At 37.1% G+C, this 27,657-nt stretch overlaps 4 protein-coding genes across 7 annotated transcripts; 2 read left to right on the forward strand and 2 right to left on the reverse strand.

Moving 5' to 3' along the window:
* Positions 1–131: 131 nt before the first annotated feature.
* On the forward strand, positions 132–3,343 carry LOC105977518 (uncharacterized). 2 transcript variants are annotated; one of them, XM_088819395.1, is made up of 3 exons: positions 132–709; positions 1,134–1,292; positions 1,396–3,343. In XM_088819395.1, exons 2-3 carry the CDS (start codon positions 1,172–1,174, stop codon positions 3,087–3,089), a joined length of 1,815 nt encoding a protein of 604 aa, XP_088675521.1. In that variant the 5' UTR covers positions 132–709; positions 1,134–1,171; the 3' UTR covers positions 3,090–3,343. The 2 variants fall into 2 exon arrangements, with proteins under 2 accessions (XP_088675521.1, XP_012858277.1); XM_013002823.2 differs by having other exon boundaries at positions 137–709; positions 1,115–1,292.
* A 158-nt stretch (positions 3,344–3,501) lies between these two features.
* LOC105977619 (RING-finger, DEAD-like helicase, PHD and SNF2 domain-containing protein) lies at positions 3,502–14,329 on the forward strand. The gene is made up of 20 exons (XM_013002945.2): positions 3,502–3,749; positions 4,003–4,778; positions 4,878–5,087; positions 5,579–5,640; positions 5,990–6,494; positions 7,309–7,509; positions 7,801–8,056; positions 8,133–8,373; positions 8,624–8,793; positions 8,887–9,342; positions 9,772–9,932; positions 10,192–10,408; positions 10,499–10,705; positions 10,832–10,948; positions 11,309–11,551; positions 12,040–12,226; positions 12,866–13,053; positions 13,194–13,345; positions 13,492–13,765; positions 13,853–14,329. The coding sequence occupies exons 2-20, from the start codon at positions 4,003–4,005 to the stop codon at positions 14,117–14,119; spliced, it is 4,890 nt and encodes a 1,629-aa protein (XP_012858399.1). The 5' UTR covers positions 3,502–3,749; the 3' UTR covers positions 14,120–14,329.
* Positions 14,330–15,549: 1,220 nt separating this feature from the next.
* Positions 15,550–19,744, reverse strand: TFIIS (transcript elongation factor IIS). 2 transcript variants are annotated; one of them, XM_013002874.2, is made up of 3 exons: positions 18,513–19,744; positions 17,884–18,046; positions 15,550–16,773 (listed from the first exon to the last, which is right to left on the reverse strand). In XM_013002874.2, the coding sequence occupies exons 2-3, from the start codon at positions 18,031–18,033 to the stop codon at positions 15,829–15,831; spliced, it is 1,095 nt and encodes a 364-aa protein (XP_012858328.2). In that variant the 5' UTR covers positions 18,034–18,046; positions 18,513–19,744; the 3' UTR covers positions 15,550–15,828. The 2 variants fall into 2 exon arrangements, with proteins under 2 accessions (XP_012858328.2, XP_012858329.2); XM_013002875.2 differs by having other exon boundaries at positions 17,884–18,042; positions 18,513–18,702.
* A 1,205-nt stretch (positions 19,745–20,949) lies between these two features.
* Positions 20,950–23,692, reverse strand: LOC105977554 (Rhodanese/Cell cycle control phosphatase superfamily protein). 2 transcript variants are annotated; one of them, XM_013002871.2, is made up of 5 exons: positions 23,214–23,692; positions 22,389–22,640; positions 22,211–22,309; positions 21,592–21,873; positions 20,950–21,472 (listed from the first exon to the last, which is right to left on the reverse strand). In XM_013002871.2, the coding sequence occupies exons 1-5, from the start codon at positions 23,622–23,624 to the stop codon at positions 21,089–21,091; spliced, it is 1,428 nt and encodes a 475-aa protein (XP_012858325.2). In that variant the 5' UTR covers positions 23,625–23,692; the 3' UTR covers positions 20,950–21,088. The 2 variants fall into 2 exon arrangements, with proteins under 2 accessions (XP_012858325.2, XP_012858327.2); XM_013002873.2 differs by having other exon boundaries at positions 22,389–22,630; positions 23,214–23,658.
* Between the last annotated feature and the right edge of the window lie 3,965 nt (positions 23,693–27,657).

Below are 27,657 nucleotides of genomic sequence, written 5' to 3' on the forward strand. Positions count from 1 at the left end.
CGAGTTTTTTACGAACCAGCCACTATTTGCTCATCGGTTTATTTTTTTTTTCTTTTTCGAGTTGTTTTTTTTATTTTTATAATAAGGTTGACTTAGCACTAGAAAACGAAGGTTGTGCATACGTGTCATATAACTTGACTAAAAAACTTTAGTTATTTCCGACGCGCTGAAATCGAGAACTGTGTTTTTCTCTCACAACCAAGATAAGTGTGTGCTTTCTTCGTGTGTTGTAGTGTGTGTGTGAGAGAGAGAGAGAGAGAGAGAGAGAGAGAGAGAGAGAGAGAGAGGTTGTGTTTGGAGTCACATAATAATTATGACCCAAGAATTCGACTTTTGAGATTGACATACTTCTCAAACACGGCAAGAATACTTCACCATTATCGTTACCAGCTACAAAGTTGGAGAGTAGAGAAACAAGAGAGAGAAAGTAGAGAGAGAAAGAAGAGAGAGAGAGAGAGAGAGGGTGTAAAATACCAGGAATTTGAGGAACTTTGAATTTGGCGTTAAAGCAAAACAATTTTCCAGCCACGAGTTTCATTAACCCCATTTTCTATAACCTTGACTCTCAAATTTTCTTGCTTTTTCGTAAGCACTTTCTCTCTCTACAATTATAATTTCAATTCTTGTGTATGTGGTCGGAGAGAAGAGGGTTTACGAAGTGCCCTAATTGTTGATGATATTTACTGGTATTATACTGCATTAAATTAAGGTATGATTTTTTATTTTTTATTTTAATTGCGATGAAATATTTGATGATTAATGAGTTGCAGTTCGATGGGATCTGTGTATACTGAAATTGGTAATGGTTGACTTGTTCGTAGTAAAGATTGAATTTTTATTTCTTTTTCTATTTTGGGATCTTATAAATATCCAATTGTAATTGCACTTTATGTAAAGTTTGAATCTTTATATGTTTTTCTTTTTGGGTGATACTTAGATAGATGCTGCTTAAGGATTTGGTGGGGTTGTTTTTAACTTTTGCTGGATATAGAATTGTGGGTTCTTGAATTTTGACCTAATTTCAAGAATTTAGTGTGGGGTTTGTTTGATGGTTTGGTTTAATTTTTACTATGTTATTACTCATTACTCCAAATTTATTTATGGTTTATGGCAGAATTCGGTGATTTGGGCAGGGGTATCGGAGTTCTAAGTTGCCGTTAACCGGTGAACCATGGCTACTCAAACGAGCACCAAAATTCGATTAGTTAGATGCCCTAAGTGTCGACAAATTCTACCCGAGTTGCCCGGTGTTTCTCTGTATAAATGTGGAGTATGTGACACTATTCTTCAAGGTAAAATAAGTAGCCTTGCTCTACTTATTGTATTTCATCGTATCCGTTCTTGCTTGTTTACGTTAATCAGCCTTTCGGTAACGGCCCTTCAATTTTATTACAGCTAAAATTCGGAATCTTGAGACCAATGGCACCGAATCATCCTCAAACCAAACAAGCTCTGCTTCAACAATAATCCAGCAAGATTGCGTCTCGGAGGAAAATAATGAAGCCAGCAGCTCAAAACACGATTCCACTAAGTCCGGTTCTTCGCTCGATAATGAAGACAACGTAAGATGTCAAGATTCTCTGCAAGAAGGTGACAGTTTTGCTGGCACGGTCAAGAATTTGCCCGATCTCGAGTCTCCGCCGCAAAATGACGAAAAGGGCCCGATTTGTTTCGCAGATCAAAATGTGGGCTTTCACAAAAATGACGATGCATCGCAAGGTCTCAAAGTAGATGGTGCCGCCACTAATAACGGCCTTCCTGCTTTTAGAAACTCGAGGAGAGAGAAAAACACGAGCGCAAGTGCGGATGGTTCCATTGTGTCGTTTTACCTCTCGTCCCCCGAACATTTTCCGGCCCGTAATTTTGGAAGAATTAGCTCTTTAGATACACTCGAAAGTTCGCCTCCTGCCGCCTATAATAAACACGAATCAAGGGGCAACAATAACTTCTATGCTTATTATGATGGTAGTGAATCTTCTTACGATGGAACCGACTTCGAACGTGCCTCGCATTTCTCGAGAAAGAACAAGGATATGGGCCCCGCAGAGACGAATTATTGGAGCACTATGAATCCCTCGAGTCATCGTCCAATAAAAAGCAGCCCGTGGGCCCCCCGAGCTACCAAATCTAGTGAAATTAATACCCGTGCCAAATATCGGGGCAATTTGCTTCCGCCACGTCCAGGTTTCAACTCATCCTCGGAGCCGGATAAATCCGAGCTGTTGAGAACAGTGAACGAGCTGAAAGATCAGCTCAATCGGATGAATTTCCCCGAAATTTCGTCACCCAATAGAATGCCGCCATCTGGCAACATATACAACCCACGATGCAACATACCTAGGCTGGCTTTCTCGGGCGACGCCGCTTCTCATTACATGCATCGAGATATCTGCTCCTGCCCGCACTGCTCTCCCCAAAACTATCACTACTCGGCTCAGTTCCCAACGAACTACAGCTGTGGGGCCCACACGAGCCCACATCGTTATCGCACAAGCTCTGAATTCTCGTTACGGAAATCTAACGATATGAAACGATCACATCCAGCAAAGAGGCATCTACGGCCATTAGCAGGTGGGGCCCCGTTCGTGGCTTGCTATCGTTGCTCGGAGCTATTGCTGCTTCCAGCGGACTTTATCCTCTTCGAGAAACGATACCATCGGCTGAAGTGCAACGCGTGTAAAAAGGTTCTGAAGTATTCGCTTCTGGAAGGAACTCGTTTAGTTCCGTACCTTCCGGAAGCTTCCGCCCCTCCGCCCAGTGCTACGAGCCGGAGGAATACTCCGGGACCACCACCACCACGACCGCTGTCTCACTGTAGCTCCTGCGGAAACGTGGACGCTGTATCGTATTCGGATGATTACGGGAGATCGTTGTGCAAGAGTTGCTCTACGGGAGGGGAGGCTGAGGTTAGATTACCACCCTCGTTTGACGAAGAAGCCGAGCGGAAGTCTTACTATTACAACATAAAGATGAAATCTACGTTGAAGAGCAAAGCAACCTCGGAAATCGAAGAGATTCCAGAATCATCGAATTCTCCACTTCATCGGCTAATGGGATATTCGTCGCCTAGCCAAGTGTTGAACAAGTGATCATTGATTATTCTCGATTCGGAGTTATTTTTTATTTTTTTTCGTTTTTATATTCGTCACCTATATGTTTGTTTTGACAGATGAAATAGGAGTGTGAGATATAGAGGTCATGTTACAGGTATAGTTGTAATGTTGCATACAGTGTGACTATAGTCTATACATACATATACTTTGTATTTATTTATTTATTTGTACTCTCATGAGAAATATATATTATTTTTTACTTCTTTAAAAAAATAAGAATTACAATTAAATATTTTATAATAAATATTTATTATTAATAAAGTCGATTATATATGGGTCGGTTCAAATTACCGACTTGATTATAAAATTTTCGCCCAAACAATCGGGCCAATAAAATCGACCCATACCCGGCCCGAAAACGCCCTAAATCAACCGTCACTTAAAAGTTAAAACCAATAGAACCGGCCCTCCGACAAATCCGGGGTACATAATTTATTTTCAACAAAACTATGAAAGATTCGTGAATCGAATATTTGCGACCGACGTAGTCACCGTTGCGCCGCCGTAGGCGAAACTACAGAGTAACCAATCGTACAATTGGTTTTGCTTGCCGGAATTCCTACTCCTCCAGTTGCATTAATCTCGAATTTCCCGCGTGTTATACCAGAAAAAGAGGACGAACAGGATAATTTCCAGGTTTTACTTTTAACTCAAACCCTTGTTCATAAACACACAGAATAGCGGGCAGTTCTAGGTGAATGCGATTATAGGTATATCAATTGCTTACACTTGCATCTACGGAGGAACAAATTTCATGTAATTCTTTGAATACATTCCGAAACTGAATTTTGCATCAGATGATAGTTACTCTGTTTCTGCGTGTTCAAATTAGTAATTTTAGGTTAGTTTTTGAATTTTTACGAGTAATATCTTTTTTTTTTCTGTGTAGATGGGTAGAAGGAAACAAATTCGGCCTCATAGGACGGGAGAAATATTAGAGAAGCAGTCATCTGAATCAGAGTTAAACAAAGATAACGATGCACAACCTAGAAAAGACGAGATTGCCGAGGAACCATTTTTTGTTGGAATCGAAAAGTCTAACTGGGTTTCTGAGGAACATTATGATGTCTCCGAAATTCTATTGTTGAATTTGAGGGTGAGCTCGGAGTTTTATGGATATAAGCTGACTGATGAGTTCTATGGGGATTCAAGTTTCTTCTTGAGGTTTAGCTTGAGTAATGTGAATGAGCATCTCGGTCGTATCAAATTAGGGCATTGGCCGGTTTTGTCAGAGGGTAATACGTGTTTGCAGTTTATGATGAAATGCACGGTCGATGGATCTGAGAGGGATGTTGTCATGGTCTCTGGAAATGTTGATGGGACAGACGAAGGAGTTACAGGTCTTGTTCATTTGGCTAGTTTGAAGTACTTGACTGTTAGGCCAATTTTAGGAGACGAGTTTTTGGAGGGCATGTCATCCATTTCTGTCCGGGTTGAGATTCTGAAAAGTGCGTTTGATGAGTGTGAGTCCCTTCTCGATAATACGAGGCCGCTCTGGAAGAAAAGTATGATGAGTGTTATGGCATGGCTTCGGCCAGAAGTTTTGACTTCGGAAGCTAGATATGGATATAATGCTGGGGAACATAAGGATGGTGATTTCTCTGCATCAAGAAAACAAGTGAGATTTGAAGTTTCCAGCTTTTATGAAGCTATCAAGCCATCAAAGTGAGTATTGATGGAAACTGCAGCTTACCCTTTATTATGATTTTTATTTTTTGGAGTATGTCTCTAATGAAATTCACCTGATCGATTTGTTACAAAAAGGGGGGCACCAATGCTGGAGGATGATGTCCTGGCCAACTTGCTTCCTGAACTAAGACCATATCAGCGTCGTGCTGTTTACTGGATGGTAAAACGAGAGGAAGGTGATTCTGAAAATTTAGATGGAAATCAAAGAAATCAGATTGTCTCTCCTCTATGCATGCCTCTAAATTTAATCGACACCTCTAGAAGAATTTATTATAACCCTTTTAGGTATGTTTCTCAATCTTTTCTATAAGCAAATTTATCTTGATTAGGTATCAATAGCTAAAACCGCTTAATTTTATTTTTTATTTTTTTTATTTAGAGTTAGATGATTAGTTTAAGTATTTCTTATCTTGAAGGTGTTGAACCCCAGGTTGAAATTTATTTATTTTACCAAATTATCTAATATACATTACTGAGATTTGATTGTCGACATTTATCTGCTTTTGCTACTTTGTTGCCCAACCTGCAGGTGATTCATATTACTTTTCTTCTTTCCTGATTCAATTATTCATTTTTGGCTTTCAAAACTTTTCCATAAGGGGAACTGTAACCTTGGTGATGATTCCTTGTCCTATTTGTGTAATTATAAAATGTCATTGATTTACTTCCACGTCTTCATTTAGTTTTTTATTGCAGCTTTTATTGAATAACTTCTCTGAGCAAATTTAAATTACCCAAAATAACACATCTGCTATTTTTCATATTTTATGCTCTAGTGGAAATGTTTCATTGCATGCTAGTTGCTGCTCATCATATGTCTCCGGTGGAATTCTTGCTGGTACGTGAACTTTCTCGAGTTTTACATTTACAAGTAATAATTAATGCATCTTTTCTTCAGTTATTGGGTACTTCTGGTTTATACTATCTAGGTCTTTAGACTAGGAAATGTTTAAGTTTAGTCTCTTTAACTTTGAGGAGTTATATTCAACACATTTTTCACCTTCAAAAGACATATTTTTCTGTATTCAGTTTTATATTAACGAGCGTAAAAATCTCTACCTAAAACTACGGCAGCAGTTTTATATCATCGTCTGTTATTTTATTGTAAAATCTGGATTTTGATTGAAAATAAGATTAACTGATGGTCCTATGGTTGCTGGTGTTGCATTGCTTATGACGAAACATAGATGAAATGGGCTTGGGGAAAACTATAGAGCTGCTCTCTTGTATTTTCACTCACCGTATGCCATCATCTGAAGTTGCCGGTGGTTCTTATATGGCAATACAAGCCAAAAGATTCCAAAAGAATAATCTCAAAAGATTGAAAAGGGAGCGGGTTGAGTGCTTATGTGGTGCTGTCAATGAAAGTTACAAATATGAAGGTATGTGGGTGCAGTGTGACTTTTGTGATGCTTGGCAGCATGCAGATTGCGTTGGGTATTCAGTGAAAGGAAAGATTTCAAAATCTGGGGAAGCCACTGGAGGACAAAAATACGAGGAGGGCTCAACTGGAAACTCAAGGAATTGTAGAAAGAGAAAGAACGACACTGAAGTAGTTGAGATGGTTGGTGAGTATATATGTCATACGTGCTCAGAGCTAATCCAGGCCACAGAATCTCCAGTTGCTTCAGGTGCAACTCTTGTTGTTTGCCCAACTCCCATATTGCTCCAGTGGCATTCTGAAATTCTTCGGTAACTCGCCCTGTGCATTTATTTGGAGTCTCTTGAACCTAATTGCTTTTTTGTGACTGGATATCCTATGTTTGTGTCAGCTAATCCACAGATGCTTGCATTGTGCTTCTGACATTTAGCTATTACATATGTAGAAGATAACTCTTGGTACTGTGCATATGGCCTATTAACAGGTCCTTAGATCTTGGATCATGGTGTATTTACTGAGAAAGCTACTCGTCTATCTAAATTTCTTCTCTTATATCTGTTTATATTAATATGCTGAAAATCTAACTACGATTGGATAACTACAATTTGTGGAAAGTCATTCTTGTTCGACTATATATATTATTTATTCTAGATGTCCTAATTTATCTATCACTCTAAAAATGTCCTTGGAGCCTGGGCTTCCCCAAAGGCGGTATGCTGGAAGTTGGGGCCTCTTATGTTCCCGAGTCTGTAGAAAAATTGAGTTAGATGGAGTATATCTGTTTTAATTTAGCCAAACTATTACTCAGGATTATTAAGTCCTACCAATTATAGTGTAGTTTATTCATGAAATCATGCCTGTTTACCTTTCCTCTCATATGCGTCTGTTGTAGATGGAATATGTTATTTTCCTCTTGTATGTGCATAACCTTTATGAGAGTTACGAATGAAATATGAATAATATTTTGAAGAATAATTGAATCCGTGTTCCTTGTATCCAGCAACAAAAATTGTTAGATCTTTGGTTCATAATTTTACTTTATTTTCTTTCTTTGTTTGTTCTTATCATCCTTGTTTTGCTCGCTTTTACTTATATTCTATCCATTGTCTTTCATTTCTTCAACAGTCATACAAAACCTGGCTCTTTGAGAATATGTATTTATGGAGGAGTTAGACATTCTTCCTTCTCCAATGAACCTCTTCCTGATATCGATGAACTTCTAAGTGCTGATGTTGTCTTGACAACTTACGACGTGCTTAAAGAGGATTTGCCACATGATTCTGACAGACATGAAGGTGATCGGCGCTTTATGAGATACATGAAGAGGTAGCAAACTTTCTTTTGAACATTGGAGGTTTTTAATGCCTAGTTTGGCGCGAACACCATATTCCAAAAATATGCTTTGAGGACAAAACACTCTTCCCTGGTGTCAAAAACAACAATGGAAGATTTTCATATTAAGGCAAATATATATATTTTTTTAATTCCAAAACAAGCTATGAACATCTGCATAGGAAGATACACAAGAGATCCTTTTACCTTCACTGCTGTTATATTTATTGATTTTTTTTATCCTAAGCATCTTGTTGATTGGGATATTCTTTGGGTTTGTCGTAGATACCCAGTTGTTCCAACTCTTCTAACCAGAGTATTATGGTGGAGAATATGTTTGGATGAAGCTCAAATGGTGGAGGGTAGTGCTGCAGCAGCAACAGAATTGGCATTGCGTCTACATGCAAAACATCGTTGGTGCATAACAGGAACTCCCATCCAACGAAAACTTGACGACCTATATGGACTTCTCAGGTTTCTCCAGTCAAGCCCATTTGATGTTCTTCGTTGGTGGACTGATGTTATTTCTAATCCATATGAGGTATGGAAATATTACTATGTTATGAATATTTTGATTTGACTGAGGTTGAAATTGCCTCTTTTATCTCATTTTGCAGAGGGGGGATGCAGGTGCTAGGGCTTTCACGCACAACTATTTCAAACAACTTATGTGGCGCTCCTCAAAGGCACATGTTTGGGATGAGTTGCAACTTCCTCCTCAGGAGGAACGTGTCTCTTGGCTCTCCCTCTCACCAATTGAAGAGCATTTCTACCAGAGGCAACATGAAACTTGTGTGGATGATGCTCGAGAAGTTGTTGAAAGCTTTAAGGATGATGTTAGAAAGAACAAAACATCAGGTTTTTTTCAATAAATTTGTATCATGTCATTTGATATTTAAACTGTGAGCCAAATAAGATGTCAAAAGATTTTTTATTTTTCCATAAAGTTGAGCATCGACTTTGAAGTTAGAGACAAGCACAACACCTTTTTTTTTTTTTTTTGTTTCTGAGAAATGCTATTAGAGGATCTCATTTTAATGTCTGAGGGTGGGGTGTTTGTAATTTCCCCTAATTATACCATAAACAATGATCATAATTTTTTGTCCAGATTCCGGGTCATATGATACTTCATCTGAAACTTATATCACCAATATGGATGCTGCAAAGCTGTTCAACTCGCTTCTAAAGCTACGTCAAGCCTGCTGCCATCCTCAAGTAGGAAGTTCTGGTTTACGTTCTCTGCAGAAGTCTCCCATGACCATGGATGAGATACTATCGGTGGGTTTAGTATTAATACAAACCTATCACTTTGTTCAAAAGTTTCATCGAGTTTGCTGCTTTCGTCTATTAACTAAGATTTCTTTTCTCCAGGTTCTTATAGGCAAGACAAAAATAGAAGGCGAGGACGCCCTCAGGAAATTAGTTGTTGCATTGAATGGACTTGCGGGTATAGCTATACTCAAGCAAGATTTTCCTGAAGCTGTATTGTTGTATAAAGAGGCACTGGATTTAGTTAAAGAACAATCCGATGATTTCCGCTTGGATCCTCTGTTGAACATCCACATTCATCATAATCTTGCTGAAGTGTTGCCGTTTACTGAGAAGATCTTTCAACATCCCAATCCAAACATAATTTCTCATAATTCACTTAATTCTCCATCGAGCTTGGCGAGAAATGGTGAAATTATTAATGACATTCAGCCGCATATATCAACGTATGTTCAGCGCTTGCGAGAAGTGTGCGAAGATGTAAAGCAGAAGTTCTTGTCTATATTTACTTCAAAGTTATGTTTGGCTCAACAAGAGTTCAGGAGATCATATGAACAGGTTTCTGGTTTCATTCTATTTTAGATCACACTTATTCTTGTTAAACAGATGTCATTCTGTTGTCTATGCTTGCAGTATATTTTAGTGGACTTGGACATAGTGCATTTTGAATTTATTTTGTATTTTTTATAGCATATACGATTTCTCCTGCTGTGCTTAAGCAGCACAAATTTTGTATATTGAGCATATTATATGGAATAGACCGACGCAATCCCACGGTGGAGAAATATATTGCATGCATTACTTATTTTTGTGATTTGCATTAAGCTTGAATTGCATCTAGCTGAATGTGAATGCACCATTTTGGATTTTATCTTGATTTTTTTTGTTAGTCCAATATCTTACTTTCATGTAATTCTGGTTCTTTTAACTGTCATCGTTGTTGGTTTTTCTCTTTAACGAGTCTCTTTCTATCCCTCTCCCTATCAGGTCTGTGGGGCGTTTACAGAAAGGAAAAATCAGGATACAACATGGTGGTTGGATGCCCTATATCACTTTGAGCAAAACCAGGATTCGTCCAGCTCTCTGATCCAAAAAATAGGAGAAGCTCTTTCTGGGAATTTGAATAAGAAATCAAGAATCTCGGCATGGTTAGTGATGATTTGCCTTCTGGTTTTAAACTACTTCCACCTAATGAAAATTTTGCGTGCAAGCTTTTTCGGATGTATCGTAGACTCAGTGTTTCCATATCTGTGCTATTTTACTTGATCATTATCTCACTTTAATTTCTGAAGAACAAAGCAAACTGCTCCTTATTGACTTGAAATTTGTGCTGTCATGGAGCTATTAAATACAACTACTTTGAATTCCTTAGCAACACCCCCAATGTTTTATTGTGTTTTCAAGCAGCTTCCGCAGCATAACAACTCTAAAATACTACATTCAAACTGGATTGGATGCTTTGGAAGGGTCAAGAAAAACTTTACTTGATAGACTCGTGGAGATTGACCAAACAATGGAAAATCCTAGAGAGGAGGATATTTCAAGGGTGAGATACTGTAAAAAGTGCATGGCCAACTGTGATGGTCCTGCATGTACCCATTGTGAGTTGGATGAAATATTTCAGGTTTGTAGCTTTATATCGTTTGTCACCTTTCTCAAGTATTATGACATGTGCACTATGTAACCTTTTCTTTATAAAATCTCTTCTGACCAGGTTTACGAAGCAAGGCTCTTTCGCCTTAACAAAAACAATAACGGAGAGGTGATCACATCTGCAGAAGAAGCAGTGAATATGCAAAAGAAGAAGTCTGCTCTGAATCAGTTTTATTCGAATTTGTCTCGAGATGACAAAAGTTCAGCTTTGTCTGCTTCTGACTATGAAAATAATGGAAAGAAGAGGAATGTGGGCGAAACTGTGACGGTTAGTTATATGATTCCTTTTGTTTGTATGTTTTCTATGTCTTTTGATCACCCCCGAGTGTTATAATAGCATGGTTAAGGCAGTAACATCTTATATTATATTCTCTTCACGAAATTGTTCTGGCAGGTCTCAAAGTCACCATCTGATTTGGAGATTGTGCTGACAATAATCAGAAACAACTCCAGGGGATTCTTAGAAAGAGACAGAATTTCGACAGCCAGAAACCAGCTTGATCTTCTTGAAGTATGGCAAACATAGTTCTTCGGTATTTCCAGGATTGCTTATGGTTTACAATACATGATGTGTTTTTAACTTCTTCACTCACTTTTGTTTCCAAAATTTTAGACTTTAGCTGAGTCAAAAACACATCATGTATTATAATCCATAAGCAATCATGAAAATACACATCATGTAATTTGCATTACTGTGCTCTTTACAAAAGAGATATTTCTTTCCCTTCGTAAAATATTAAATGGGGATGTGCTACCTCAATGCTTACAGAACGAACTTATGCTGGATACGAGTGCATAAGTTCCATCTCATTTTGATTATTCAGTAGATCTCTGTCTATCTGGCCTGATGTCCCTATAATTTGCTATTCAGGCAATGCGCAAGGAGTATGCCCTAGCAAGGTCTTTGGCGATCTCTCAGGCACAGGTGTTGCGTGCTCATGATGAAATTAAGATGGCAACCTCAAGGTTACGCGTTAGAGAAAATGAGGATGATAAGTCTATTGATGCTTTAAGTCTAGACGAGTTGGATGCAGCTAGTGTTGAAAATTCTAGTGAAAAGTTTATAGCACAGGATTCATTGTCAAGGATAAAAGGACAACTTCGTTATTTAAAGGTAAGAAAGCCTCAGTTTTTGGCAGCATGTTGAGTGTTCTGTTTCCTTGTGTTGGATCATTCATTAACGTCCAACATGATTTTGCTTTCCATATAACTGTTACTCCGAATTCAGTCAACCACATGATATAATGAACAGTTGCCTAGAGTTTGGATATAACTATGTAATGTATAAAAAGTGTTGCATAAAGAATTTATTATAGAAGTTCTCTTCCATTGGAAGTTTCACGTAATGATGTCCAAATTCGAGAATACAAATTTAGTCTGAATAGTCAGTGCAGGCAGTACCTAATGCAATATTTGCATGCTTCATGTTGACTAGAGGTGAGTACTTTCTAATAAGTTTAGTCAAGCAAGATTCCTTTTAGTTTAAGTGATTTAGCCACAAGTTCTTGTTGCATCTAATAGCGGATCATAAATAAACAGCATCTTATATTACGACTGTAATACTGGTATGTTAATTGCAGCTACTCACTTATCCTTTGCCAGGGTTTGGTACAATCTAATCAAAACATGAAATCAGAAAGCACTAGTGCTTCTACTGTAGCCAAAGCGGAGGTGCTTTCAGCAAATGGATGCATACCTAAAACAGTTGCAGAATCATGCCCAGTTTGTCAAGAGCATCTCGGTAGTCAGAAAATGGTCTTTCAATGTGGACATGTCACATGCTGTAAATGTAAGTCTGTCGGCCATAACTTCTCTTTCCTCGCACTACTTTGTGCATGAAATGATGGCTCTTGTCGAGTATTTCTCTATTTTTTCTCTTCCCCTGTATGTTTAGAATAGTGATCATATTTAGTGCTTCATGACTTGTATCTTCTGCTAGGCATAGTTTATAAAATCTACTGATAAGCCTTGTGCAAATTTAGTGGCTCGATCTTGTTGAGTGAGTGTATGATCAGCAGCAAAATCAATTAGCAGTAAGCACGAAGCTCTCTGAAGTCTGAATGCTTTCATGTTTATTGTCAAATACTTAACTTTTAGTCATTATCAAGTGAAAATGTCTTCAATCCATTCTACATTAGTTCATTGCAGTTTACAGATTTTATATATTTATTTAAAACCTGTATATCATTATAATCTCGGCTTGAACAGAATAAAAGTGTTTTTGTAAGATAAAGTTATATTTCTTTTCATAAGCTGGTATTAGAAAAGAGAAAATAATGTTCGGCTGAGAAAGAATGTTTGTCTAATATTAATGCTGTCTGGTCAGTTTTGTCCCGGTTTCATTTGGCCTCTGTTGCTTGTGTGTGCTCCCTAATAATGCTTAAATGTTTGAAAAAGAAAAAAACACACAGTGATAATATTGGTGCAGGTTTACTTGCAATGACCGAGAGAAGGCTGATTCAACCTAGAAAATTTGATAGGATGATGTGCCCAACATGCCGGCAACCCACTGGTTTTGGAAATATTGCGCTTGCTGATGACAGACAAAATGAATCATGCTGCACTTACGACAAATCCGAAGCTTCTATTACTGTCCAAGGTTCATACAGTACAAAGGTAAAAATGTCATTTGCAATTGAAATAAAATGACACGAAAAAACTGCCAGCATGCTTAGTATTCCTCAGGCTTGTTCATCTCTTAACCTAATTATTGATTTTTTTTTTTGTCACTTTGAATGGTTGGTTGTATTACGAAGATTGAAGCAGTGACGAGGAGAATTTTAGAGATTAATTCTGCGGATCCCAAGGCAAAAACTCTTGTTTTCTCCAGTTGGAACGACGTCCTTGATGTTTTACAACACGCCTTCACTGCCAATAGCATAAGCTACGTCAGGATGAAAGGAGGAAGGTAGATTCTTATCCTCGTGTATTGACTGACCACCATTGTCGTTGTAAATTTTGAGGGTCAAGATATTCACACGCGAATACTTCCAAACTGCACCACTGAGACACGAGTTTCTTATTTAATTAATTTTTCTTGGTATAACTCTCTAGGAAATCACAAATAGCCATCAGCCAATTCAGGGGACGGAAGAGCAATAATGCCAATGAAAACGATAAAAACCCCGAAGAAGAAGATAAAGTGGCAACCGAAACTCCACAAGTACTACTGCTATTAATTCAACACGGAGCCAATGGTTTAAATCTCTTGGAAGCTCAGCATGTCATTCTAGTGGAGCCACTTCTGAATCCAGCAGCTGAAGCACAAGCGGTTGGCAGGGTTCACCGAATTGGACAGGAGCATAAAACACTAGTCCACCGTTTTATCGTACGTAAAATATCTCTCTCAAAATCTCGTGTTTATATGATATCTCGATTCTGTCTTCTTCACTCTTAATGTTTTCTTGGTGGACAGGTGAAAGACACTGTGGAGGAAAGCATATATAAAATGAACAAGAGTAGGAATACGGATTCGAATTCGTTCATCAGTGGGAACAGAAAGAATCTGGACCAGCCATGTTTGACTCTCAGGGATGTGGAGTCCTTATTCAGAGTAGCGCCGCCGCCTGCAGAAGAAGATAAGACGCCGCCGCCGCCGTCTAGTGGAAGCTTGAGGGATCTGCCACCTTCTGTAGCTGCAGCTATTGCTGCTGAAAGAAGATTAATGGACATGTCTGAATAATTGACTAGGAAAACATTGGCTTACACAGGTCTTTTTATTACCAAAATAATTTTAGGATCTTGGTTCATTAAGCTCCTAAAACAAGCTTACGTGGCATCATCCTCACCCTATTAACTAGTTAAAGCTCAATTCAGCTTCTATATTCTTATTTTTATAGGTCATATGCTTCATGTATTCTTCATTCTTTGGTTATATTCGTATTTGTTTCAACTTTCATGTGTAAGCTAGTTCGATAAATTTTATCTAATCTATATTACAATATACTCCCTCCGTTCCTAAATAGGTGTCGTTTTTCACCTTAGCACAAATCTTAAGAATCTCAATAAATATGTCTTGATTTTAGGAAAATAGATATTGATAGACCAAAATACCCTTGTTTATTAATTAATACATGAAGAGTGGTATAGAGTTAATAAGGGTAAAATTGAAAAATAAGCAATTGTAAAGTGACAGATAATATGGAACAAAATAAATTCTCAAAAGAGACAGATATTATGGAACAGAGGGAGTATATTAAATGAAAATCTTATTTAATTTTTTTTTTTACCAACTATAGTAAAAATCGTACTCAATTTGGAAACAACCAAGTCAAAGAAAAATCAACCGCCACCGCTTCCTTTAATCTCGCTGTCTGGAAATGATTCCTTATCGAAAAGAAAACGTGGTACATAAAATCCACACCCTAGGGGCGCGTGCCAATCTCCATCTGCTCAATCTTTACGCCACGTAGCAAAATTTCTAATACTGACACGTGGCAGGAACCCACTTCCCCCCCCCTCATTCCTCCGCACGAAACTCTATATATACCAGAGAAAGCACCTAGAATCCTGGAGGCCATCGTCCAAGAGTATTTGATTTAGAGAGAGAGAGAGAGAATGGAGAGAGCAATTTGTCAAGTCAAAACAGCACATACATTTCGTTCATCACCTATCTTGTTCACACCCAAGATTGGGTTTTTATGTCCTAGTACTGTGTGTTTACGTTCTGTTCAAAACCAGCAAACTGTCACAACTTTGAGATGTTCCAAAGGGGATTCTTCATCATCAGTGTTAGAAGTAGACAAGATACTAATGGAGATCAACAACATTGTAGAGCAAGAACAAGAACTCGTCGGAACAAACGATAAGATTGATGGGATAGTCGAGCTGCTCGAGTGCTTGGAGAGAGAAGCTATAATGGGTGAAGACAACGGAACAGAACCCACCGACTACAACCGAAGGGCTCTCATTTTCGACAACAGTTCCAAGGTTTTCAAGGCCATCAAACACACCATCACCACTTCCTCTGCTGTTTAAGAATTTCTCTGTTCTTTTTTTTTTTTTTTTTGTTACCCCATAGACAATGTACCTGATTTTCATGGAATAATAATAATAATATCGAAACTTCTCCATTCTCTCTGATTCTACCAATATCTAATCAAGAACATAATATTTGTGAAAACAGCACAACAGAAACTTGAAACAGAGTACCGATTAAGAATTCGAAAAACAAAAATACTACCAGTGTTTCAATACCTAAACTTGTTATAGCAACAACTCCTAAAACAAATATTAGCTCTACTCATCAAATCTGGAGTCCTAAAATAAACTACACCAACATAAAACAATGAACCAATCAAGACATAGGTGGTGTGGGGGAGGGGGGTCTTACCAGAACCAATCATCTCCCGCCACATGTAAACTACAAACAATTGGTTGATATGAATCAAATCAACAGAACTTCCAGTGGTTACCACAGTTGACACAGGTTACATAGGTTGTCATAGGCTCATCAGCACTCCTAGTCTGCATCTGATAGTAAGTTGTTTCCTTCTTCTTACACCTACCGCACGTGAACTGATCAGTACTCGCCTTTGGAGCCGCCGCTCTCTCACTATTAAACAACGCCTTCTGTTTGAGCTTCTCATTTTCCACCTGTCTTTCGTCGCTCGCCATTTCCTCCGGTGTCAGTTCAAGAATGTCCCTCGGCTCAATATCCCCGAGCAGCACTTTCCTCCGAAAATCCCGATTATTCGGGTCCTTAATATTGAACATCACTGACCTGTACTTGAACTTCTGGGCCCCGTTTGATTTGCCCCACTTTTCGAACATTGCTGTCTCGACTATGACAGCAACTCGGTAAGGATCGCATTCATTCACCCTCTGTTTTAAACTGTCATCTTCTACCTCGGTTAGGACTTTGCAGAGAGCTTCTGCGAGAAGCTCACGGAGTTTGTCTCGTATAGGATCTTTACAGTAGACTAGAGACGTCAGTTTCGGTGGTCCCACTGAAGTTGTTTTCTCCACTTTGACTTTTGTCTCGACGTGCGACTGCTTTCCGGTGGAGTTCTTGGTTGTCTGAATGACTTCTGTTTTCTCAATTTTGAGGCTGGTGGAAACTTCCAACTTGGCGGGTTTTGTCTCCACCTTCAATTTCTTGGCTGCGGGATTGGTCTCGCCCTTGATGGAGTTTGATCTCTGGAGATTCTTCGCCCCATTAGTTTCTGAACCGGTAGTTTCGGCTTTCACTGAGTTGCCATTCTCGGCGGCCTCGTTTTTCTTGTTTTTCATTGTTTCTTTAACGATTATGTTTTTCCACATATCGACCACATCGGAAGCCAATGCCTTGATCTTCTCGCTTCTGTGTTTTGTCAGTTGGCGGAGCCGTTTGCCAACCTGTAATAAAAAAGTATTTAGCTCGAGGGAAAATTGACTATGAAGCTACGTATAAAGTAGCAAGATCCTTGAAAAGGATAAAAGAAGAAAAAATCTTCTCATCTATAAGATCACTCAATATATAAAAAGTTAAAACAGTTTCCGAAAGGTAGCACAAAGAAAAGTAATGTGGCAAACAGCAGCATGTTATTCCAATAGTATGTTCAATGTGATAAAAAGAACTACTCACATTCTATCAAGATATGTGATGTTTAGAAGGTATGCACCCATTTTGGAATCACACAATATGTATCCATTTCATTGGGCATAAAGTTGTAGGGCGTAAATAGAGTAAGATCCGAATCGTTTCAAAATATTGGTTATTCGTATTGTATAGCAAAGACAAAACAGAAACCCCACCAAGTATAAGAACAGGCGGTAAAAGGAACATGTTTTTTAAATATTATTCGTATTGTATAGCAAAGACAAAACAGAAACCCCACCAAGTATAAGAACAGGCGGTAAAAGGAACATGTTTTTTAAATATACAATAAGAGAAGCCATTTCCAGGTTTGGCATAGTAGCTAATAGCTATCATTTCCCATTGACAGAATATATCAGTTGTTCGAGAGAGAAATTATATTTTGTTTCTGTTTCACTACAAGTCCATTAGTATTTCGGTCATTAGAGACAAATCATGCCATGTGTAACTCCACGCGCCTCATTCAAAAGTCAAATAAAGCTCTTTGTCGTAATTCATTAAATGAGTTATGGTGTTTTTTGATATACACGTGCTAAAAACTCAACCTAGTCTTCAGTGGGACTTCTGACAGTTGAACATATAACTAAGGAAGGGGATCAAAGTATGTGTGTTGACAGTAAAAACGGCAAATCACTCATGACATTATACACCATCAACTCCTACAACTCTCTTATGTGGAAATTTGCAACTAATGATATTAGTATATTAAGTGTAACAAAACGAAATGAGTTTTTTTTTTTTTTACCACAAGCCAAGCTCTGTCGGATGTAAAAGACACAAACCTCAGGAAAATCACACCCGAAAAAGTCGTTAAAAGTCTAATCAAATACGAACGTGACACTAACCAAGATAGAAATGCATAAAAGTACCTGACTGGAAACAAGGACTTGATAATTGACAGGGAACTTCTTGAGCTGGTTTAACGCATCAAGGCACCGTTCCTCTTCGCTCAGTGAGTTCTCAGCCCCATCTGCAGCACTCTTCACCGATTCAAAAAGTTCACACAGCTCCTTCTCCATTATTCCTCTCTATCTGATAAAAAAAAAAAACAGATTAAACAATGCCAATTTTTTGTTCTGAATAATACCAGAAAATTCGATAAAATTGGGGAATCGTTCGGTATCATTGAAGATGAATCTTGGAGCACCAAATAACAAAAAAAAAAGTTGGAGAGGAAATTAATCGAACATACGCCAAAAAAAATATTCACAACGAAATCAGCTGCTAATATTAATACTGAATCTTCACATTGCACACCAGAAAAATAAAATTAGAAAAAAAAAAAACGAAAAAGAAAACGAATGTTTGACCCTGACCCACAGAAGAATCGATCTTTCCTTCCAATTATAGGAACTCGAAATAATCTTCGAAGAAACTCCCGAAAATTCAAATCAGACTCCAATTATTATAAACAAACACGAAAAGGAAAATAAATTCGACAATTGGACGAGGAAACAAAAGCAATAGAAAAACAGAAAATGGAATTATGAAATCGAACCTCAAGAAACTAGAAATTCGAATGCAGCATCAGCTTCGGGCTCCCCCCAAAGAAACTGAAACCCTAGTTACGGCGCGTCGTCTAGTGTAAGTATATCTGCGTGTATAATAATATCTGTTTTTTCCTGAAATAACACCGAGCGAAGATAAGCAAGGTAGGTTGGTGTGTGTGTTGTGTTATGTTGAGGCACGAAGGTTTTGATTTGACGGTGAGGATTGGTCAAAGGATATCCCCATCCAACGGCTCTGCTTCGTACTCGTGTGAGATGGGTAATTTCGAGGGACAAGAATTTGTTGACTAGATTTCGGATATATGTAAATGGATTCTTGAACACGTGGCTCATTGAATTCATTCTAATATCTATCTAATTTACCCATTTAAATACGTGAAATGGAATCAATGTCAAAAAAAGAATATTAAAATATTTTTATTTTCTTTTTGTGGAAATATATATATTTTTCTTCTGATTTCGGTTTTGGTTTCTTGAAAGTTTTATTCAAATTAAGATCTATATAAAAAGATAACATTCATTTAAATTATATATTTTCACCCCATATTCTATTTATATTTACTTTTTCCACATGTCAAATTTCTAGATTGTACCGTCTATTATTGGCAGGTGACTACAGATTCTACAATAAGGTTCAATTGAAAAGTTTTATGAGAATGGAATTGTAGTTCAATGTAATGTAATAATTGGCCTGTGGTGAAACACACTTTAAAACAATGACTTACTAGGAAAGGGATTAATATAGAAAGTTCAGTTTTATTTGACCAGCACAGATCATTAGAGGATTCCAGAAGATCTTCTAGAATAAAAATCTAGGCGTGGCAACACGCACCCAAAGGCCCAAAACCCGAAATTTGGATATATCCAGAAGCCAAAGTTGTACGTTTCAAATTCAAAACTTCGAATTGCTTAATTGGAGATTGTCAAGTACTTTACCTGATGCTAAAACACACATATGAGCAATCAATGAAAGCATGCAATGAACTGGCAAAAAAAATGCCTTTGAGAGAGAGAAAAATAAAAATAGATTGTTTCCAAGCAAATCCTCAGAAATTAAACGATGTAGCTTTGTATGCTAAAAGCGTAAGTACAAAATATCAAATTTATTCTGCAAATGCTTCTCCAAGTTTGCAAAATCAAAGACAAAAAAGGAGGTTACCACCGGGATTTCACATCTCTATTCAATTTTGTTCGGGCTCAGGTTTCTCGAAAAACGTCTTTCTCAAATAGTCAAAAGGCTGTCCACAAGTCGAAAACAAAGAAAAGTTAGCATTGATCCAAACCAAGACAAGAGAGAACTTTCTTTACATCAGATTCAAGTGCCAAATTTTGCACCCATTAGCGCATCTCTCAGAATTTAAATCTCGTAAATATGACTTAAGCTCAAACAAGGGAATACATATCTCCATGAATTTGGACATTCCATACCCAAACATATACAGGTGTTGTATATCGAAGCATGAGTTTAAAACAACCAATAATGAAACGAAAACATAGAAATTCCAGGCTACAAGTAAATTCCCATTATAATCTTGTGCATTAGGTTTGCAACAGTGGCAGCTTAAAGTAACATTTTTTAATAAATTTTGTATGGTTAGAACACTCCTGCTCCTTCTTTCCCTTCATTTCTCGTGTTCTTATTAAACATCTAACATCTCAAATTTAAATTTAACTTCTGCCAACAGATATTCTTATTTATAAATAAAATTCACGCAAATCAACGTCCCAAAGAGATGGAATAGAGAGAGTACCAAAATCGATTATCAAATTTAGGCAAAATTTTACCAAGAAGAATAATCCGTATAGATTGATGCGGAGATCTATTCCAAATATATAAAATGATGCATATGAATTATTATGATACACGAGAAGGTAGAAGCAAATTATAATTTTAAATTAACGCAATATAGATCCAGATTCGTAGAAAAATAGGGTATAATCATCGGACCTGGACAAGATAGAGGGCGGAGGTGCCGGCGGCGACGCCCCAGAGGACGGCGGCCTTCATGTCAGTGGTCTGGAGGCGCGTGCTGGGGCGGAGAAACTTGAGGAGACCCGATCCTGCAGCTGGGGTTGCCATTAGCGATGGAGGATAACAAACCCTAGATTCGAAATTCTGAATTGAGACTTTTTCGCTGGGGAGGATTTCTTCGCACTGTGTATTATTATTAAATAAGTAAATGGAATTGTGACAAATGAAAACAGAACTTTCCTAAATTATGAACCAGTCCTCGGTTCAGCCCTTTTTGCCGGAAATAGAACAAAGAAGCTCGCGCTTTTACGCTTTTACCCTCATTGAGATGTATTACATTCAATTAAAACTCTTTATTTTTAACAAAAAAAAAATATATAGAATTAATAATCGTCAAGGTTCAAACTTGTTAGTAGAATTATCAGCACATTAAATTAGAAATTAATAATCCCTCATTTGGAAATTGAATTTGAAAAAAAATATTAAAAGGGTCCCCAGTCAAAGAAAAGTTGCAAACACAAAAGAAAACGGTCAAAATTGAAGAAATTTTCACTACAATGTGATCAAGATCTGAGATCTCTTAGTTTGAACTGACTAAGCTATATTGAGCTTTGACATCTGCTCATCGTTTCCCTCTTCACTTTCCTGCATTTTCATTGGTTTACGGCCTTTGTCGGGACCGCCAATAATACCCCATCTCTCGAACTGTTTTTGTCGAGCTCTAGCCCTCTCTCTCTCTTCTTCCGACTTGGATGAATAGCAATACGGACAAGAAACTGCGTGCTCCCATTCTGGAGCTTCCATGTCAGCATCGCTCACGGGTTGCTTGCACCCGTAGCATAGTTTGTGGGTCCCCTGCACAAGCCCATGTTCTACCGATACTCGTTTGTCAAACACAAAGCACTCTCCCTCCCAAAGGCTCTCGTTTTTCGGTACTTCTTCAAGGTATTTCAAGATTCCCCCTTTTAGATGATAAACCTACAACAATCAGTTCAACCAGTAAACCAACCTGCTATAGATGTCAATCAAATGGAAGGATTTCAAATCCATTCTCATTAAATGCAAATGCACCGTTAGTAAAGATTAAGGAATCTCACCTCTTTGAACCCTTTGCTGAGGAGAAAGCTCGATGCTTTCTCACACCGAATACCACCAGTACAGTACATTGCTACTCGGGGCATCTTTGGTTTTGTTTCCTCAGTTTGTTTGGCTGTGGTTTGTGTTGAACCAGCAGAATTAACCTGGTCATCAGATTCGTTTAACTCGAACGTTTCATCCACCCATGATGGGAACTCGCGGAATGCTGTTGTACAAGGATCAACTGCACCTTTAAACTTGCCTATTCGAGTTTCATAACCATTCCGCACATCTACCACCACCTAAAACAGTGCCATTGATGCAAAAACAAAAAGTCAGATAAAAAAAATACCACATCATAGTTTTTTACTGCATGCAAGTCTAATTACACTGGAAATCTAAAAATAGTATACAGAAATAAGGAAACGAGTCTAAAAATACTGGAGTTTCCTTTTGTAGGAGATTCCTATGCACTATAAGTTATGCGGAGTATGTAACAAATATTCGCAGTTCACCTGATGAATCTAATCGTAATATAGAAAACCTTCAACGAACCCGTGCGACAAAATATCAAAATTAATTTGACTGCCTACACAGTTCCAAGTTTCAAGAATACAATCGCTATATAGCGCTGCTTACAGTATCTGGATCACTGATAAGTTTGTTCCACTCCTTGGGGCCCACGTACTCTCCAACTCTTTCAATCGGTGACACAGAAGGCATTCCCAATGTGACTATCTGAAACAGCCAATAAAATGCCATCAAAATTTGTATCTTCTAATCAAATTTTAAACTAAATAAATAAAGTGAACTTTACCTCTTTTTTCAATTTGACCCTCACATGATCCCATCGGAAGGGAGCATCTTCACCTGCAGCAAGAGGAGAAGCGCTCGTATGTCCATGGTGAATAGCTTCTTCTTCTGGACTTACAGGTGACTCAATACGCCTAAGCCCCTTTAACCGTTCGTCAGCTTGGATGAATGTGAGCACTTCTTCGACGCAATCACGGGTCCCACATACGCTTCCGTTGATTCCTTCTGGTGCCAGGATAATGCCCCCTGAAACACGCTGAGAGTATCAGCTTAGTGAGGCATTATTACTCATATAAAGATATGCAATAATACAAAAATCACACATAAATGCGCTTTTCGAGAGGGGTAGCGATCGGATCATAGAAACAGATCATTTTGCTTGCTATCAATCGGGTCACTCTACATCCTTTCTGACTAGGAAAAACGAAAACCTTCAATATTACTCGGTTCTTAAGAAGTTCTTGAGATACGACACAGTCTCTAGGGGTTTACGAAGCTGATGTTACAATTAAGAGCGAAAACAGAGTATGCCCTAGTTTTACTTTTTACTAGTGTTCGTCACTCACTAACACAACACTCTGAATTGTGGCACACACAAACTTGCCGGATAAATGAAGGAATTACCGCAAATTGTTAAAGTCGATACATAAAGACGACCAATTCAATTTGTTCAATAACCAAACAGATCCTTCTTTTAACCATGAGAAAATCAATTAAAGCTCGATCACAGAACATTAAACAAAATTAAATCCCATATCATAATAATTTCTCAGAAATACGAAAAATGCCTACACACACATTCGGAAAAAAAAGGAAGTAGAGAATCTACCAGCCGCTCGCATAGTTCTTTCAATGGCTTCCGTAATCCAGCATGGTCCGGAAAATCGGCGAATTTGTAAAAGGAAACCACCACCAACGGACACTCAGTTTCACCGGTAGCTTCACCAACACCAATCGGAGCCTGGTTGCTGGTGGCGGCGACGCTTTTCGAGAGCCGGAGAGTATGAGAACCAAAACCGGGTTGAGAAGAATCTGCGGAAAATGGAAAAATTGAAGGTATTTCTGAAGAGAGTTTAGTCATGGAGGAATTGAAAATGAGGGTAGAAGGGTTAGGGTTTGGTGGGGAGGAGGAAGAAGAAGAAGAAGAAGAAGATAGCATTCTGATTGCCGCCGCCGAGGCAGTTCTCCTGTACAAGAGAAGAGGGTGAGGGTGCATACAAACATGGGGTAGTGATACCATTTTCTTCTCTTGCAATTTTTTTCAATTTGCCTTTGGGATTTATTTTTCAACCTTTTTCTTTATGGAACAAATAATTTAGTTTTTAGAAATATTTTATATAAACAATAACTTAATAAATAAATAGGAAATTATTTATTTTTTGTTAATTCATGTAAAGCAAATTATGTTCTTTGTAATTTTACTCCAAGTTTTTATTTTAAATATTCCATCGAGAAAAATGTTAGGTACTCTAACAGAAATATACATACGCAGAAGATATTAGAAATAGAGAGAAAGAGTTACATAAACGTTTATAGTTCTAATGCATGTAACTGTTATTGTTTTCAAATCGGCTCAATCTTCTTATTGTCTAGTGTTCGGTCCAAAAATCTAAGAAGGTAGCAACTCCAATCGGAAACCATTACTAAGTCACGGCCTTCAAGCCTAGAAAATCTTAGATCTATCTCAATACTCACACTGAGTTGACTTACCAACACATAGATATAGTTAACTAGTCAAAAGGAACACTCTCACACTCGATAAACCCAAATTTTCTCACTCAGAACTCAATCACTCATAGACGAAGGATATTGGAAAAAGAAAACTCATAGATACTTATAAATAAGTGTTAACTTTGTCCCTCTCTCTAAGTGCATAAATAGGCACATAATCAATGGTAGGAGACAACAAGCTACTCCTACGTCAAAGTCAACCATGTACAGCGAATACTGCCGAAAAAAGACAAGCTGATGACGGAACTATAGTTACGAAATGAAGAGAGAGAGGTGGCACATTCAAACACATAGTAGGGTTGTGAGGAGAGTGTGAACGCCAACGATTAAACGAAGTAATTTGCATGGTCAAAAGTCAAAACTAAGATGGTGGACTTTAGCTAATTTGGGCATTTCCATAAGTTGGGCCGTTGATGACTAATTGAGGCCAAATCCGAAATTCATATTTGGGCCCAATACTTAAAACTGAAATATAAACTTTTTTTTAAGGCTCGTTAATTTCCATGAAAAAACCTCCAATTTGTCACAATGAGTTTATTATAGTGAACTACTATTATTACCTTCGTGTCAAATTATTTGTCGTTTTGAGTTGGTGCACGCATATTACAAAATTAATCAGTATGCGTCAATTTTATGAAAAAACTTATAAAGTGGCTAAAATATTGATCTCGTTAATTTTTTTTTACGATTAATTATTATATTTCTCAGTTACTTAAGAGTAGTAAGAAAATAATTTAGAAAATTGCAAACAAATTCGTTATTGGAATCGTAAAGTGATAATTAATTTGAAACAAAAACAGAATCTTGTAAAGAATCTATTTTGTTTTCTTTATTTCATTAATTTTATCCGTTATTATTAATTGTAGCGAGAAGAAAATACACACGATGAAACTGAAGAGAGAATTATAATCAGTGGTGGAGTTAGCATAGGACTGGGGCAAATTGTATCAAGTTTTGTTTTTATGTGTAAAAACTAATTTATATTGTATAGTGTGCCACTTATTTTGTAAGACATGGTTACAGTTAATTCATCAGAAAAAGTATTGGTTAAAAAAAAAATAGAAATGATAAGTCAAAGATTAAAAAAAACACAAAAAACAAAACTGCAACTTGACTTACTTAAATGCAATTTTAATTGTATTAGTGCATTAATAATTAATTAGTTTAGTTATTGGCAAAAGAACTGTAGAACGTGCATATAGACTAGTGCAATTAATGGATAATGATGCCCATTATTACTAATACTCATATATACTTACACAAACACACACACAAATATAGTACAACTCCATAGATTTATAATAATTTATTTATTTTAATACTTTGATTATTTTATATTTTTCATGTCCGTTGCTGTGCAGAAAGGCTACACGATTTTTAACCTTTTTCAACCATGTTGTTTGAACTTTCAATATTCCAAAACTAAATTGATTTTAATAATGGTTTTGTTTCCATCGAATTAAAAATAATAATAAAAAAATCCCTAATAAAAAAAAAAAATAGAAATAAAATCACTGAAATATTTAATTAGGGAAACATCTTGCAGAAAAAGTACGTGTCTAATTAGCGTTAGTAGATAATTAGTTACGGGATGTGATAAAAGTCGTTTTAGTTTTAATAATACTGTTTCGATTTCAAATATAATTTTAACCATTTTTTTGTCCAAAACCCATAGCACTGAACGAGTAGTTTTCTGAGTTAGCTTTCTAATAAAACTTGAGTTACCAAGATTGAAATGTCGTGTGAGAAAGATATATATGAATCAATCAACACTGCCCGCAACTTTGATGTTTTGATCGTTGTCTAAAATTCAAAATGTGACTTATTTATGCATAACTTTGTCACACGCCATTCAATCTAACCGATTCAAATTGAATTAGAAAACTAACTCAAACGACTACAATTATCTTGTTTCGAACTTTGCCAAATTCTGGCTAAAAATTGGTCAAAATTAGGTTTGAAGTCAAAACAATATCAGTAAAATTGAAACGACATTTAACATTTACAGGGAATAAATTAAATTAAAGTGTAACTTTTTAGTGTACAAAATTTCTCAAATCCTATGTACAAAAAATAAAAATAATATAAAAAAGAATTTACAATTTAATTTTCCTATTATTTTTTCAAGCCATTTTTGACAACCAATAATTGAATACCATGACTAATAAATTTCCACACCATGAAAAATACTTGTTTACTCTATAGTGTGAATGTAGCCATGTAGGTAACAACTTTTTGCCTTTTGGTAGAGCACAAAAACAAACAGTAAAAAAGACACATATTTAATTAATTAATTTAATATAATTAATTAGTTTAAGTACGTTATTAGACTTCTAAACAACATAATTAAATCCCAATATATCTAGAAACCCAGTCCCACCAATCCCATTAATAGTCCCAGACCCCTTTCGCTAGATCTTAACCGCTAGTTAGGAAGTCCCATATACGAACGGTCAAGATCTCACGGCCCATAAAAGAACTGATCTGACGTCATCATGCAACGTAAGCTAAATGACGTCATCACCTCGTTTTGCTCGGTTTGCCCGCTTTTACCCGACCCGCATACAATCAATTTTCGAGGGTTTCTTTTCTCTTTCCTTTTTTAATCTTTTTTCCAATCTGGCTTCGTCTTATTTTCCATTAAGGCAAAATTGTAATTTTGGTCATCTATGTTGGTCTATTTAGAGAATTAGTCCTCTAAATTATCCTATTTCAACTTCACATGCAATAATTTTACGAATGTAGCATTTTGGGTCCTCTCTTAATTGCTTGAACTCAATTTTCACCATATGGCAACCGGATTTTATGGATTTTGCTTCTATTGACTTTTAAAAATGATAATCTCATCATCTAAGTTAGAGCCCTATTTAAAATCTATAAATATTCATATAACTAAATTACGATAAGGTTGTTAGTCACCGATATGTCTAGTTGGACCAATGTAATGGGTCTACAATTTCTTTATCTATTGGGTTACGAATCCAATATTGAACACCACTACCATCGAGTCTCAATCACCTTCAAATAAGATTTGGACCGACAATCTCAACTAATTAAACTTCAGCCCAGTCTATGAGGTATAAATAAATATTTTAATTCATTTCTTAAGGTACGTTCTATATTCAAATTATACAATGACTCGTATTATCTATACGACTTTTGCGATCCACACGTCTAACTTGAGCGTTGGAGGAGTTTCTGCCGGATCAACCCCAGATTTAGTTTACATGTTCTATGATCGCAGGTATCTCAAAATCAGCAAGCTTGTGAGCCAGTGATCCACTTTGCTCTTCCAGCTCATCCTTCTTCAACTCTCTAAGGTGATCTAATTCTAGCATCATCAGCCAAATAGTTTATGAAATAGGAGCTAGAATTAAAATTTCAAGCAAAATAGGAACAAAAATGCTAAATTTGAAAAGGTATTGCATGTAAAATTGAAATAGGACAATCTAGAGGACTAAATTGTTAGATTGACCAACATAGAGGACCAGCATTACAATTTTCCCTTTCCAGTAACTTACCTCTCTGCTTCGACCAATCAC

Source organism: Erythranthe guttata, chromosome 6 (assembly GCF_056151865.1).
Source record: "Erythranthe guttata isolate IM_541 chromosome 6, IM_541, whole genome shotgun sequence".
Taxonomy (NCBI): domain Eukaryota; kingdom Viridiplantae; phylum Streptophyta; class Magnoliopsida; order Lamiales; family Phrymaceae; genus Erythranthe; species Erythranthe guttata.